We start from the raw sequence: 16,327 nt of genomic DNA, 5'->3' as shown, positions 1-16,327 counted from the left end.
CACTTTAGTGAGTTCCTCTCAACCACTTTTTTTCTGAGTGAGTTCCTCTCAGCCACTTTTTTCTTGAGCTCTCAGCCGCTTTTTTTCTGAGTGAGTTCCTCTCAGCCACTTTAGTGAGTTCCTCTCAACCATTTTAGTGAGTTCCTGTCAGCCACTTTAGTGAGTTCCTCTCAACCACTTTAGTGAGTTCCTCTCTACTACTTTAAGCCAATTTAGTGAGTTCCTCTCAACCACTTTAGTGAGTTCCTCTCAGCCACAGCCACTTTAGGGAGTTCCTCTCAACCACTTTAGTGTGTTCCTCTCAACCTCTTTTTTCTGAGTGAGTTCCTCTCAGCCGCTTTTTTTCTGAGTGAGTTCCTCTCAGCCACTTTAGTGAGTTCCTCTCAACCACTTTAGTGAGTTCCTCTCAACCACTTTTTTCTGAGTGAGTTCCTCTCAGCCACTTTAGTGAGTTCCTCTCAACCACTTTTTTCTGAGTGAGTTCCTCTCAGCCACTTTAGTGAGTTCCTCTCAACCACTTTAGTGAGTTCCTCTCAACCACTTTTTTCTGAGTGGGTTCCTCTCAGCCGCTTTTTTTCTGAGTGAGTTCCTCTCGGCCACTTTAGTGAGTTCCTCTCAACCACTTTTTTCTGAGTGAGTTCCTCTCAGCCGCTTTTTTCTGAGTGAGTTCCTCTCAACCACTTTTTTCTGAGTGAGTTCCTCTCAGCCACTTTAGTGAGTTCCTCTCAACCACTTTTTTCTGAGTGAGTTCCTCTCAGCCGCTTTTTTCTGAGTGAGTTCCTCTCAACCACTTTTTTCTGAGTGAGTTCCTCTCAACCACTTTAGTGAGTTCCTCTGAACCACTTTTTTCTGAGTGAGTTCCTCTCAGCCGCTTTTTTTCTGAGTGAGTTCCTCTCAGCCACTTTTTTTCTGAGTGAGTTCCTCTCAGCCACTTTAGTAATTTCCTCTCAGCCGCTTTTTTTCTGAGTGAGTTCCTCAGCCACTTTTTTCTGAGTGAGTTCCTCTCAGCCACTTTTTTCTGAGTGAGTTTCTCTCAGCCACTTTTTTCTGAGTGAGTTCACCTCAGCCACTTTTTTTCTGAGTGATTTCCTCTCAACCAGTTAAGTGAGTTCCTCTCAGCCACTTTTTTTCTGAGTGAGTCCCTCTCACCCCTTCCTTCTGCACCCACTCCCATACATGCAGTTGTCAGTTGGTAAAGGGTTTGTGACCTGAAGCCCACTGAACTCATCCCCTGTAGATCCAACATTACCAATTATGGAAAATACTTATACCTTTTTTTTTTTTTTAAATCACCTGAGAATGCAATGAACGGTGGTCATGTTTACAGAAAGAACAGAAAAGGGGAAAACTAATTTGTGCACTCTCTGCAAGTGCAAATTCTCCATCAGTCATGGTGATCATAATGATTGTCATTGTCACATTAAATATGAAAACAGATCACACCAGCAACAAAAAGCAACATGTGGACTTTGAAGCTATGTATCTACACAGCATCACATTTGTGTGAATACATGTCCTGAAAATTTCAGTTTGTTTCTGATATTTTTTTTTTCTTTTCCAGCATCACCTGTTCTTGATGGTGAGATTTTTAGGGTAGCTTATACTAGTGATGAAGCCTGCTGAACAAAGATGACGGGTGCAACAGCTGAGTATTCAAAATATCCGGGGGTCCTGGGTTTGAATCTAGTCACTGCACCTGGTGGGTAAAGGGGAGGAGATTTTTTCCCATCTCCCAGGTCAACAGATGTGCAGACCTGCCAGTGCCTGAACACCCTTCTTGTGTATATGCATGACCAAGAAAAAACATGCACTTTATTGATCTGATAATCCATGTAGGCGTTCGGTGGGTTATTGAAACAAGAACATATCTGGCATGCACCTCCCCCGAAAACAGAGTATGACTGACTGTATGGCAGGGGAAAGAACGGTCATACATGTAAAAACCCATTCATGTATTGGAGTGAACGTAGGAGGTGACCAAAGACCCATTCTCCTGTTGCAGCAGCTGCCATGGCGGAAAAGCGCAAGGCCCAGGAGGGGTTAGCGGAGGAGAGCACGGCCAAGATACAGCGGCTGGAGGTGGAAGGGGACGTGCCCAACGAGGTCATTGCCGACATTCTGGCCACCATCACCGACCCCAAAGAGATGGTGGGACCAGATGTGAGTATCTTTTTTTTTGTGGTTCTTTGTTGTTGTTGTTTTTTTGTCCTTTTGTCTCCTTAGTTCTCTTTAGAGTTTATTGCTGTTGTCTCTTTGTTCCTCTATTTGTCAGTCTTCTTTATGTGCAGGTTATGTACTTTTACCTTTTCTCATTACCAGGGATGTCTGATGTTAATATTAAGATGCGCATTGAATCTTTCCTCCCTCCTCCCACTTGCTCTGTTTCTCAGGTATTTTTCTTTTCTTTTTAAAATTTTTTTTAAAGTTCTGTTAACTGTTTACCTATGTATTGCAGAGTGACAGGTTGATGTCCAAACGCAGTGATGTCTTCTTGAAAAATTGAAACTGAAACACTGCGTGTCTCCCTGTGCTTGCAGTCATCCCTGTTCTCGGCCCATGTGGCGAGGGACGAAGCGGCCCGGGTGGAGGAGAAAGAGGGCCAGATCAAGTTCGTGGTCATCAGCAATTCACTGAGCAACCGCCCCCAGCGGCAGGTGTTCATGTGGCTGATTGGCCTGCAGACTGTCTTCTCCCATCAACTGCCCCGCATGCCCAAGGAGTATATTTCTCGCCTGGTGTTTGACCCGTAAGTATGTGCTTGTGGTTTTTAAGAATTTTTTTTTGTTTTTTGTTTTTTTGGTGGTGGTGGTTGTCTCACCTGTGTGTTTTTACACTCAACGCGAGTCCGTGTAATAACCCTATGTTTCGGTTGTCTGTGTGTGTATGTATATGTGTGTGCATAATGCGTATGTGGAGTCTTAGCTCTCACCTTGCTGTTGGCTCAACTGAAAGCTTGTGTCAGTGATGATGATGATATTGATAATGATTATAATAACAGTAATAACAATAATGAATGTATTTGTACAGCACTGTCACATGTGCACAACTTGCCCACACATTCAGCAAACTCCTGACAAGCACATAATCTCTCCTTCAATCCGGTGCGGACAGAATTCGCAAGAAAATCATGATTTTAACTCCCCCCCTTCTCCTGTCTAACAGGGACTTTTAATTATCAAAAAAAATGTAATAAACTAAGTTAACTAATAAACCCTCACGCAACACTGGTTTCACAGTCAGTGAACAACGTCAGCCGCACACACAATGCTAATTCCAGTTCAGTGAACGACGTGATCCACTCACAGGATCATAAGAAAATTGCCGGCCATTTAGCAACAATCACAAAAGCAACAAATATCCCAGCACACCCCAGTTGAACATTACAGTGAACTCCATGATCCTTTCACAACACTAGCTCCACAGTAAAGTGAACAACATGATCCCCACACAGGATCATAAGAAGGTTGCTGGCCCTTCATCAACAATCACAACTAATCCCAGGTAATAAACCATTTTTAGATGATGTCATTGCATTGCATTATAATCATATCTACGCCATACACAGTGAACGAAAACAAAAGATACAAAGTACAAAATTAAAACCATTTTTACATATCTTTGCACACACTCAAAATACAAACACCTTTCTGTGTTGATATAAAAGCAGAACTAATAAACTATTTGTCAGACAAGTTTGTGACACCTAACAAGGCACCATTGGCCACCAGGATTCTTACTGATTAAAAAAAAAAAATCACTCTCACTAAACCACTACTACCAGAGTGGCTACATTCCATAGATAAAAAATCTGTCCATCCTTGGCCAAACAGCTCATGTCCAGATGTCATGACCTCATATACATTAATGTGGACCTGCACCCTGTGCACATGACAAGCACTAAATGTTGTGAGGAAACAGATCAAAGTGTTTTCACTCCCAATTTTCACATGTATGGGATGAAAGACCAAACATATAAATACATGTAGAAAGCTAGAAAGAAACCATGGACAGAAAAAAAAAATGAAGGCGCTATTTTGGAAAGAGGTGTTTAGATTTTAAGGCCAGACTTGAAAGAACTCAAGTGCAGGGATTTGATGAAGCACAAGAGGGAGGTCATTCCACAATACAAGGTCCAGAGAGATAAGAGTGGTTGCCAGTTGTGGAGTGCTAGGATCTGGGAATCAGAGTGGATCTGAAGTTGATCATAGAGAGTGAGATTGGGTGTTGGGGTGAAGGCATCACAGATAGGTGTGGGCAGATTTGTTCATGCAATCTTTTTTTTTTCTTTTTTTTTTTTTTTAATGACATTGTAAATCTTGTTGTAAATTCTCCAGGAAGCACAAGTGTCTGGCACTGGTGAAGCAGGACAAGGTGATTGGTGGAATCTGCTTCCGCATGTTTCCCACCCAGGGTTTCACGGAAATTGTCTTCTGTGCCGTCACCTCCAATGAGCAAGTGAAGGTGGGTAGGAGGCGTTGGGTTTTGTCTGACAGGTGTTTTGACCCTGAAAAGACTTGTTTGTGTTTCCTTTCACTGATTAACTTAGTAGTAGTACTGTTGTTGTTAATGTCTTTTTCTTTTTTATATAATTTATTTCTTCATTCATAAGTGTAGAATCCTTCAATTTTTTTTCTATATTTTGTTTTGCACTTAATCAAGGTACTAATAGGATAATTGTTGTTTGGACTCTTTGTGTTTCTTTTTATTGTTGGACTTATTACGTATGTATATTATGCGAGGGTTTCATATTCATTGATAGAACTGTTTAGTTCTTATTATTTCTTTGGTCACTATTTTGTTTAGCGCTCGGTCAAGGCACTAATATAATTATTACTGGGAATTGTTTCTGTTGTTGTTTTTTTGTCATGTTTGTTTACAAGAGCTTGAGTTGAGATGATTCTATTTTATCATATCTATTCTTGTATTTTGCAGGGCTATGGCACACACATGATGAACCACCTCAAAGACTACCATATACAACACAACATCTGCCATTTCCTCACCTTTGCTGATGAGTTTGCCATTGGATATTTCAAGAAACAGGTGAGAGCTCTCTTTCGACCACTTTGTTTCTCCTTACCATTGACTGTGTTGACACATTTCTTACCAAGCAAATCTGCTGAGTTACTGCCCGTGGACCTAGCAGTTTCAGCTGTGGTATAATGCTACAGGTTGCATTGCTTATAATCCTTGCTTTACCATAATTAATTCAGAAGAAATTTACTAACACTGCATTCGCTGTGTTGAAAAAGGTTTTCATAGTAATGATTTCATAATGATTGTTTGGGAGAACTTCCTCTTTCACCTTATGCAGGAAATCGTGCGCGTGTGTGTGTGCTCCTGCAAATTTACATTGAAGAAAAAAACAAACCGATCTGTTGAGATACTTTTTGAGTATTTCCTCTTTTTGGCTTCCCTCTGATAATATGAATCATTGCCTGTAGAGCGGCTGTGGTCAAATCCGCCGTTGGACTTCAGTGTTCACCAGGGATGAGGGTCTGAGGTGGAATGGTGGAGCGTCTTTGGGGAAGGCACTTTACACTGATTTTCCTCACATCACCCAGGTGTGAATGGGAACCTGACTTCAGTAGGAAGGCTAAAAGCATCAGAAAGAGAGGATTGTGCCATGTCTTCCTACGCTGTGCCCTTGACAGAGGGAATATGATATCACTGCATCTTTTTGTCTTCTTTGTTTGTTGTGTGTGACATATGTTTGCATAATTACATGTGTGTTTTTGTGAGTGTGCATAAATAATGAAAGAGTTGATTTTCGATCATCCCAGTGATTAACTTGTGTCAGCGCAGTGCACACAGAAAATGGAAGAGCTTTATTTTTTTGATCATTATGGTGTTAACCTGTTTCCCTGCCTCACCAGGGGTTCTCCAAAGAGATCAAGCTGGCCAAAGCGGCCTACCTGGGCTACATCAAGGACTATGAGGGGGCCACGCTGATGGGCTGTGAGCTGAACCCCCGCATCAAGTACACAGAGTTCTCCCACATCATCCGCAAACAGAAGGAGGTGAGGGAGAGGAGCTGAGCCGCTGCAGCAGAGTGTGCCAGCGTGCCTTTGGCTCTCTCTGTGTGTGTGAATGAAGCGTGGATGACAGCGTTACTTTTCTCACCCACCCTTTGTTTGAAAAAAAAAACTTTGTTAGAAATTTTTCTTTTTTCTGTTACTGTCTGTTTCTTGTTTTTTTCCTTTTCTTTTTCTGTCATCAGTAGGGGTGCAAGTCATCTCTGGAAACTGAAGCCTGATAGAAAGGATGATGAGACAGACTTGTAACAATTCCAATGGGTAAAAACAAAACAAAACTAAACCCAACCCAAATAAAAAAAAACCCCAAAACAAAACAAACAAAAAAACAAGGAAAAAAAACAACAAACCCCCAAAATTCTAAGTGCAACCCAAAGCAAAAGAGAATGAGAACAAAAAAGAAAAGCAAAAACCTAAAAAAAACAACCAACTGCAAAGGGTGTTAATTTCTCTCTGTCCTTTATAAGGGAGGTAATCTGTTTGCAAAGCAAGTAGACAGCAGTGCATGATTCTGTGTTACTCTGATAAGTAGTTCTTGTAACAGGAACAGCCTTTAAACTGACAAGTAGGAGTAATCAATCTATTATTATCTATTAAAAAAAAAAGAAAAAAGAAGAAGAAGAAAGTAATAATGAATCTCATCTTTGTGGTCATGATTTGAAAGATAAATATTTTATTTAAAAAACGGTAAAACAAAAACTTACAAAAGAACATGCTGTGATAGAATATTGAAATATCATATGTTTATAATATTTTATGAATATTTCTGCAAACAACTCAATAGCAATTAACATGGAAACAAACAACAACAACAACAAAAGCCAAAAAAAGCAATGAGCCTCAGTCCTTTCATCAGAATCATCTTTTGAATCATTGTACAAGTTTTCTTCATCACTGCCAGTACCGTTCATTATTTCCTCAAGTACATCCAGCTCTGACAATCATTGAAAAGGATTGTGAGTTTGGGACTGTTGTGGACTGGTGATGCCATTTTGAAGAAATTAAAAATGAAACAAAAACATTTCGCAAGAATTGCAAGACTCAGCAAGTTGGAAAAGGGAAACAAATCACTTTGATGAGCCTTTCCTGAGCTAATTTAGCTGTAGTTCTCCCCCTTCTAAAATTGTCACATGAAACACTTCTTTATGAAATACACACATGAAAAACCTGTGTATGAAATCGTACCTTTGCTGATCTAATTAGGCTTCACAGAAGTTTGTGAGATCTCCGAAAATGTAATGGAAGAGGCGCTGAGGGGGTTAACATGATTTTGTGCCCTCTTCGACTGGTGAAGAAGTGACGGGTGGGCGGGGTATTCAGCCCTGAAATGGCTGGGGGCTACATTCAGCATGGTTTGACATTGCAGATCGTGAAGCGGGTGATAGAGAAGAAGCAGGAGAAAGAGGACAAGGTGTACGCTGGGCTGACCTGCTTCAAGGACGGCGTCAACCAGATCCCCATAGAGAGCATCCCCGGCGTGACGGAGGCTGGCTACAAGGTGGAAGTCAGGTAGGTTGCTGCACATGCACACACTCCTACAGTTGTTTTTTTACTTTTTTTTGTGCACCAGAATTTGAGATGTTTTCATTTTCTATATTTTGATGAGTATCTGCAGAGACCCAGGCTTTGACTCACAACTGACACACATGGAGAAATCAGGTGAAGAGTTCATCTCTGTGGTGCCCCATTGACTTCACAACGTTAAGAGTAAAGAAGAATTTGAAGAAATTTTAATGATGGGGGTGATGATGATGAATGATGTTGGGGGTGGGGGGAAGTGGGGGGTGTGGGGGTGGGGGTGATGTAGATGCTGCTATGGAGGTTCCATTTAGGTGTGGGACTACTTGACAAAGCTGAAATCTCATAATTATATCTTGGCATCAGCCAGACACAAGAGGAGCTAATGCCTTCAGTGGAAGTGGACAACTCTCAGCTGTGTAGTCCATTTTTCTGTCTGTTGTTATACATTATTAATGGTCTTCATTCCACCAGCTGAGAGGGTTGCCCCCAAAATGACTGTTCATGGTTTGTGTTCCAGCACGGAAGAGCCCATGGATCCAGATGTTCTGTACACATCACTACGCACAGTTTTGCAGCAAGTCAAGGTAGGGAGGCGATCTGAGACATATTAAGTATATTTTGCCAAGAATTCCTTAGCTATGTTACAGGCTCTGTGTGTGTGTGTGTGTGTGTGTGTGTGAGGGGGGGGGGGCGATGGCTGTTACCGAGTGTACACTGTTAGTGCATGATTTATATGGGTGGAGCATGTGCAGCGCATTGAATTGCATTATGTGAGATTTTGTGCAGTATTAGAATTATTGATTATTATTATTATTATTATTATTATTATGCATATTTGTATTAATGTTAGTAGTATTATCTGTTCTGTATCAAAAGGGACAGTAGATGAAGCATTGGCCAAGCAATACAAGGCTTGCATGAGATGGCAGAGATACCTGGTTCAGTCCTAATGGGGGTCCTTCATTTTTTTATGCAGCATTCACTTAGCATGTTTATAAGAACCAGCGGCAATAAAGATGATGTCTGCAGTTTGTGGTTGTAAAAAATCTTGAATGAGCAGGTAAATAAATTTACACTTTGTCACACTGAAAACAGGCAGTGCTGCCCTGCTTACATTCTCTCCCTCTCTGGTAGATAGAGTGGCCCCAAATCCCTGTGAAGCAGCTGGTTCAGTTTGACATGAAAGCAGTGTATAATGCAATGCAGTGCAGCACCGTTGAGTACAGTACAACAGGATGGTACAATCCATGTACAGAACAGTATGGCACAAGTGTTGTTCCTGTTCACTTGATATTTGCTTTTACGTGTGGTGTGATGGTATTGTGCAGAACCATGCCAGTGGATGGCCGTTCTTGAAGCCGGTGGACAAGGCAGACGCCCCTGACTATTACGACCACATCAAGTATCCCATGGGTAATGATTGCTTTTTGTTACATCTGTTTTAGCCTCTTGACTGCTGCTGGTGTTGAGTATGCTAGTCAGTAAAGGGCTGTCACCTCACTGAGATAAGACAAAGCTTACAGGTCAGGATGTCAGTCACCACTCTCTGTCTGGACTTGTTCATCGTGGATTTGCATAACTTTTGTTCAGAAAAATCACCTAGGCCATTGATAAAACCACAAGAAAACAGACACTGCCTTTCAGACTCCTGCCACACTGATGTGACTTCAACAAGGTTCAACAGCCAAGGGGTGGGAAAAATTTAATTGATTTTTCTATTGAGGAAGAGATGAAGACTGTGCTGTTGAGTGTCGCACACAGTTGGCTGTGAAGGAACACGCATGAGTGAATGTGCATGTACAAATGTGTGTGTGTGTGATTTTGTTGACCGTGCATAATATGCCTTGAGTGCAGATGAAGAAACTGGAAATGGGTACCATTCTGTAGAGGCTGCTGAGATACACAGGTTTGAAATGATGAACACCAGATGTTATTTTTGTCAGCTGCTTTACATGGTTTGCTTGGCTACCTGACTTGCCTGGCAGGATCAAGACTAGCAGCTACCAGTGTGTGCATGCACTTGTGTTTGTGTTGCAAGCAAAATTATGCTTGTTGGTTGTTCTGTTACTCAAAGCAGTATACATATATATATAATAAAGTGCCCCTGCTTTGTGTATATATGTGCATTTGTACGCTCAAATTTGTGGATGAATATTTCTGTACCTGCTTCTGTCAATGAGCGTTTCATTTTGATAGTGTTGTTCATTATTGGCTTTTCCAAGATAGACTTTCTGGTCTTTGTTTTTTTTGTTTTTTGTTTTTTATTTACATAAAATTATATTTATATTTTTTATTGGTGATAGTGGTATGTTGCACGTCAAGTTACCATTTGTTTTTGATCTGTGTGAACCTATATCAGAAAGCATTTGTTTTTGATCTGTGTGAGAGCATTTGCGAAATGCAAACATGTGCATCAAAACATGACCCAGTGAAACAATATGTCATATCTTGGGAGAGAACTTGATCATTTATTTTCAAACTGTCAAGGCAACACCAACAATAATTACACTTTAATATTACACATACTATTCCATAACCTCAGTGGAGCAGACTCCAGCAATGGTCTGATTCCTGTCCTGTGCAAAATACTACTCCACCCAAGCAGATGAATTGAAAGTAACTGCAGTAATTACAGTTTCTGTCATCTGTTGTTTAATGATTTGATTCCTGTCCTGTGCAAAATATTACATCGCCCAAGTGGAGAAATCAAAAGCAACTGCAGTAATTAGAGTTTCTGTCATCTCTTGTTTACTGATTTGATTCCTGTCCAATCCAAAATACCACTCAGTCTGTGCAGAAATATCGATGGAAAGTAACTGCAATGAATGATTGCAGTTTCAATCATTCTGTTGTTTACAGATTTGAAGACGATGACGGAGCGACTGAAAGCCCGCTACTACAGCAACAAGCGCATCTTCATCGCGGACATGAACCGCATCTTCACCAACTGCCGGTCCTACAACGAGTCAGACACACACTACTTCAAATGTGCCAATGTTCTGGAACGCTTTTTCCTCACCAAAATGCGAGACGCTGGGCTAATGGATAAATAACAAGCGTGCTGAGAGTTGTGACGTTCTGGCCTGGATCTTTAGGGTGGAAGAAATCAGATCTGTTGAACTTTTGTAGGGTTTGTACAGACTTGTTGAAGTCTGGAAAAGTCTTGGAAAAAATGAGAGAACTGTTTCCTCGACTTCATATATCTTGGAAAAAGAGGTTTCATGCTTCAGGGTCTGGAAAAAATAATGGAGTTATAATAAAGTCATTGACCAGTGTCATTTAACAAAGTGCTTGATTAAGTTAATGCATTCAAAAAAACAAACATCTGTGCAAACAAAAAGTAGTGAAAATTGAACATTGATACTAGGGCATCTACCAGTTTCTTTCATCAGTTGTGTAACAAAATTTTGATTCAGTTTGTGTGGATTTTTTGTTTTTGGCATGGAAAATTTTCTGTCTAGTCTGGAAAAAGTATGGAATTTGGTTTGGTCACATCAGTAGTATCCTTGCTGCCTGTGGCTTGTGAAAGTAGATGGAATAGAACAAAGCTTTAGTTCAGCAGGATGTGAAAGAGACAGATGGCCGTGCTCAGAGGAAACGCAAAGGGTGATAAAAAACCCATGGAGTTGTGGTGTGGAAAGTGACGTTTCTTTGTGACTGACTGCTTCTTGGAGACCTACTTTGTGCATGAGGAGGGACTGTTGGGTTTCGGTCTCCTTGTGTCTGTTCCTGTGCCTACCTGTGTGATTTTAACCTGCAGATTTTAACCAGCCATGGAACTGTTTGAGAGTATTTATTGGGTGGTCGTGGTTTACCAGATGCCAACATGTCTTAGTTTTCACTGCATTCTTTTCCACTTAGGTTCTTGTACAAAAAAGTACACTCTGAAATTTTTTACAGTAAGTTTTCTAAAAATGAACCCCTGAAGTAACTAACAGTTGTTAATGGTGACTTCTAAGCATGGTATTCACAGCATGTTAAATATTGAGGAACCAAACAAACACTTTCACTCTGAAAGGCTGAGGGATGGTTTTGGGGAGGTAACAGAAAACACCTACGAATATTCTTGCATTTGGGCTTTGCTGTGAAAACGGCCAACAGGTTTACTCTATTGGATTCTTGCCTTCAGAACTTCCTTTCAAGAGATGTTCTGAAACATTTATGAAAGAGTAGTGTTTTGAAAAACAGAAAAGTACACTGAACAATAGGGTGTTTCAGACATTCACTGAGTTGATGCTTTCTGATAAACTGAGATATATTCATCAGAACATGAATGTAAAACCGTGCAATATAATTTGATATGATATATAGTAATAATAATAATGATAGTGCATAAATTCTTATATACTGTGCTTTGAAACCTCTCAAAGTGCTTTACAATAACACATCAGACATAAAGCACACACAAACATAAACACATGCAAGCACGCACACACAAACACGCATAGTAGAAATAGATGTGGATCCATTGAGTACAGATATAATTAATAAATACAGCACCAAATACCAGAAAAGTTAAGTGCATTTCATTATGATACGATACAAATGAGAATGCACATACAATACAAACACTATGATAAGGAACAAAACAGTACACCAAGATCCAATGTTGTGGCTCGTCCGTCGGGATCGACCCACCAAGATCCAGTACTACACATACAAAATGACGCAAACAGTATGAATTATTATACAGTACCATTCTGTATAATACAGAAGGAATCCTCTGGGTGGTTAGCCGCTCAGTCTGCAGTGGAGGACTGATTGTTGGCTGTTTTTGTCTTACGCTTTGTACAACTGAAACACCGATACAGGATGGCATTGTAAAGTGGAGCAGAAATGGTCAGTTCAGACCATAGCATGGTCAGTAAGTATTGGCTTTCATTCATCTTGATACATGCACCATGTGCATGTATGTTGAGAGCTTAGTTTGGCAGCATTTCATCAACTTCATATGTTTCATCTTTCATACTTTTTCATGGATTTGCGTATGTGTGGGTTAGTAGGTAGATATGTGAGTGCGAGTGTGTGTGTGTGTGAGAGAGAGAGAGTGAGAGAGATTGGTTCATTATCAGCCTTATCAAAACATTTGTGTCCATTGTCCATTCTTGCATGTTTTATCATTCATTCTGAAAAGAATATGTGCTGGTGTTTGTTTTTGGGTTTTGCAAAGAGAGTTTGGCTTTTGGGGTTCACAGTGTGAATCAGTGTATGTGTAGTTTGTGATACCTGTTCAAATACAGTTTGAAAAAAAAAAGTGTTTTGTCTTCTTTTCATTATTTATTAGATGATTATAAGACGGTCAGTGTTATGGCACCATGGCAAAATCAATAAGGCATTTAGACTACTGATCTGTTCACCAGTAATCAGTTTGATGCCCCATTAGGGCAGTGTGTTTTGTCCTTGGGAAAGGCACAGTTTTACTCAGATTTTCCGCACTCCACTCAGGTGTACTGGCCACTAATAGGTGCCCAGAGCACTAGCTATCAATCAGTGCAAAAAATAAAGGTTGCAAAATTTAAAAACAGAGCACTATAATCAGAGACTTTCAGCAAGACAAATGGAATATGTTTTATCAACTCGATGATGGACACAAGACACAGACACACACAAACACATATACACACAAACACATACACACACACACATACATCTCTACATGCCAACACCTTGACATCCATGAAGCAGTATTATATGGACGTTTTCAGTCCAGATTAGAACTGAAAATTTGTTTTAGCGTGATGAATTTGTTTGCCAAGTTTATTACAGGTGAATGGACAGTTATGTAATTTATGGCATGCTCTCGTGATTTCTTTTACACTGTGGGATTACAAAGATCATGAGTCGGTTTCAGTTTCGGTCTCTAGTAGGAAGCGTCACGGCATACGGAAAAATCCCAATACACTACACCACATTTGCCAGGCAGATGCCTGACAAGTGGCATAACCCAACACACTATGTCAAGCCTTTAGTTAAGAGATAGGTGCATGCATATATATATATATATATATATATATATATATATATATATATATGTATTTGTGTATGAATCAGACTGGATTTCTCCAGAATTTTACCAAAGGACAACCCTTATGTTGCTGTAGTTTTTTTTGTTGTTGTGTGTGTGCCAAGTGCATTCTGCAAATGGGACATCAGTATATTGTCTCATCTGAATGACTTAATCCTCAGTTTATTTTTCCACTCCAACTTGGGGAGAAAGGGCAATAGTGGGAATGGAACACAGAAACCTCATAGATACTGTATTGGCTGATGAGCGTCTGAACCATTCTGCTGTGTTCCACCTGCATCATGAGTCATCAGATGATCACAATGAAGAGGACGGAACATAAAGCTGAACAAGATCAGACATATACTGGACGGATGTGCCAGTGCCAGAAAGAACGTACCAGCACAGAAACACATGCATGAATTTTGTTATCAGTTGTCAGAGTGATAGGAAGCCAGTGGAAATTTAACAATTTTGCTTACAAGATATAGCTCAAAACATGAAGCACTGAACAAGCATTGAATAATTTAATGCTCAGAACTGATGTGACACTGCGCCTGCTTTCTCTGTCACTGTCACACACACACGCACACACCCACACACATGTATACACAAAACACACACGTGGAGTGATGGCCTAGAGGTAACGCGTCCGCCTAGGAAGCGAGAGAATCTGAGGGCGCTGGTTCGAATCACGGCTCAGCCGCCGATATTTTCTCCCCCTCCACTAGACCTTGAGTTGTGGTCTGGACGCTAGTCATTCGGATGAGACGATAAACCGAGGTCCCGTGTGCAGCATGCATTTAGCGCACGTAAAAGAACCCACGGCAACAAAAGGGTTGTTCCTGGCAAAATTCTGTAGAAAAATCCACTTCGACAGGAAAAACAAAAACTGCACGCAGGAAAAAATACAAAAAAATGGGTGGCGCTGTAGTATAGCGACGCGCTCTCCCTGGGGAGGGCAACCCGAATTTCACACAGAGAAATCTGTTGTGATAAAAAGGAATACAAATACAAAATACAAATGCACTCACAGAGAAACGCGCGCGGGCGCGCGCGCACACACACACACACGTACCAACACAAGGTAGGGAATGATACCGACTGACAAACACTCCTTATAACAACAGAACTCAGAATCGCATGAGTGGGTTCCAGAAATAACAGTCGAGACGTCACTAACTTGTGAATATTAAACCAAGGACCGAAAAGATCTTAAAATTGTTTCCTCTACAAAAAACAAAAACGAAACAAAAAACACACAATAAAACTTGTAGTTCAATGCACAAAATCGCGTGCCTGTGCGTCTACACGCGCTTCACGTGCAGTCACTCCGGAGTGACCTACTTTCACTGAGCACTGGCTGGCCACTGCATGCCCCAAGGTCACAGGTAAAGAGAGCGAAAGGGAGTAATCGTTCCCGGGTTCACTTTTTCCGCAACTGAACTGGTGGAGAGATCGTCACTGAAATAATGGGCAACGCCAGTGGCATGTGTGTGTGTGTGTGTGTGTGTGTGTGTAGAAAACCATGGCTTGTACAGTTGTAGAAGGCACGTATGGTGATATTCTAGCTATCTACAGTGATATACTGTCCTTCACAGAGAGCGAGACCGAGACCGAGATTGAGAAAGTTTATCCATATCGGCCATAGCCCCCCAGAGAGAGCGAGCGAGTGTGTGTGTGTGTGAAGGAGAGTTGCACAGTCCAGGAGATGAAAAGCTATAGTGTAAGACAGAGACAGACAGACATACACAGCCAGTTGTGTTAGAGAGATAGAGATTCCTTCCCTCACCAATGCTGGAAAACGTTCCAGATTTAGTCAATCCAACTCAGTCCAGAACCATGATTATCAGTGGTGTAGACAAGAAGTGAGCGAAGTGGATAAGAAAACCTAACACAGGGAGGGGACAGAATCACTAAAAATTCAGCAACCGACAGAGATAGATATGCCGCCCTCGTGAGGCAGTGCCATGATTCATACGGTCTGGAACTAAACTGCAGCCACCCACTTGGTTATAACCACCGTCCCCTACAACACCCAATTTCTTGTGAATTTGTGCACATCCTCAGTACCATCTCTTTTCTTCCTTTTTTTCTAGCTTGCTGTTTTACTCGATATCTTTCCTTTCAGTCGACTTTCTTTCTTTCTTTCTCTTTTCTTCAGTCCATCTCTCTGTCCCATTGAGAGAGAGAGAGAGAGAGAGAGAGAGAGAGAGGGGGGGGTGGGGGGCATACTATGCAAATGATAGTTTTACATGTTAAAGAAAGGAAAAGCCTGAGAGACTCAGAGAGAGAGAGTGTGTGTGTGTGTGTGTGTGCGTGAAAGTGAGACAGAGACATCAGTGACAGAAAGACGGAAAGATATACTCTGAGAGAGAGAGAGAGAGAGAGAGAGAGAGAGAGAGAGAGAGAGAGAGAGAGAGAGTCCACTATTATGCATATGAGCATGCTGCATATTAAAGAAAAGAAAAGAGACTCATAGAGAGGTAAAGCGTGCATGGGTGAAAGAGACAGTCAGAAAGAAAAACGGAGAGAGACACAGACACAGACAGAGACAGAGACAGAGAGACAAGAGCATAAACGATAATGCATACAAACACGTTACATATTCAAGAAAAGCACAACTGTTATCTTAACAGACCCTTACGCTTGATGGCTTTGGCAATGACTCAGTCCAGAAAGATGAAGCGAAGAGAAAAGCCACCCACACATAACCCTGCCGGCTTCACTTCTCAATCAAGCAGCCGACTTGTCAGCAGCTTATGAC

At 41.1% G+C, this 16,327-nt stretch overlaps 1 protein-coding gene across 2 annotated transcripts in view; it reads left to right on the top strand.

The window, feature by feature from the left end:
- The window catches only part of LOC143283508 (histone acetyltransferase KAT2A-like), a 31,229-nt gene extending 18,431 nt beyond the window's left edge, over positions 1–12,798 (top strand). Inside the window, exons 9-17 of one of the 2 annotated variants that reach the window (XM_076589753.1) lie at positions 2,003–2,160; positions 2,538–2,746; positions 4,335–4,461; positions 4,933–5,043; positions 5,877–6,020; positions 7,402–7,544; positions 8,074–8,140; positions 8,885–8,969; positions 10,416–12,798. In XM_076589753.1, coding sequence (XP_076445868.1) covers positions 2,003–2,160; positions 2,538–2,746; positions 4,335–4,461; positions 4,933–5,043; positions 5,877–6,020; positions 7,402–7,544; positions 8,074–8,140; positions 8,885–8,969; positions 10,416–10,609 — 1,238 coding nt within the window. In that variant the 3' untranslated portion in view covers positions 10,610–12,798. The remainder of the gene's footprint in view (positions 1–2,002; positions 2,161–2,537; positions 2,747–4,334; positions 4,462–4,932; positions 5,044–5,876; positions 6,021–7,401; positions 7,545–8,073; positions 8,141–8,884; positions 8,970–10,415) is intronic. The other variant, XM_076589760.1, reaches the window with a different exon arrangement.
- Positions 12,799–16,327: the final 3,529 nt, after the last annotated feature.

The sequence above is a fragment of the Babylonia areolata genome, chromosome 1 (assembly GCF_041734735.1).
Source record: "Babylonia areolata isolate BAREFJ2019XMU chromosome 1, ASM4173473v1, whole genome shotgun sequence".
Taxonomy (NCBI): Eukaryota; Metazoa; Mollusca; class Gastropoda; order Neogastropoda; family Buccinidae; genus Babylonia; species Babylonia areolata.
The sequence above is the reverse complement of the archived record's forward strand: the minus strand, read 5'-3'. Positions and strand labels throughout refer to the sequence as shown.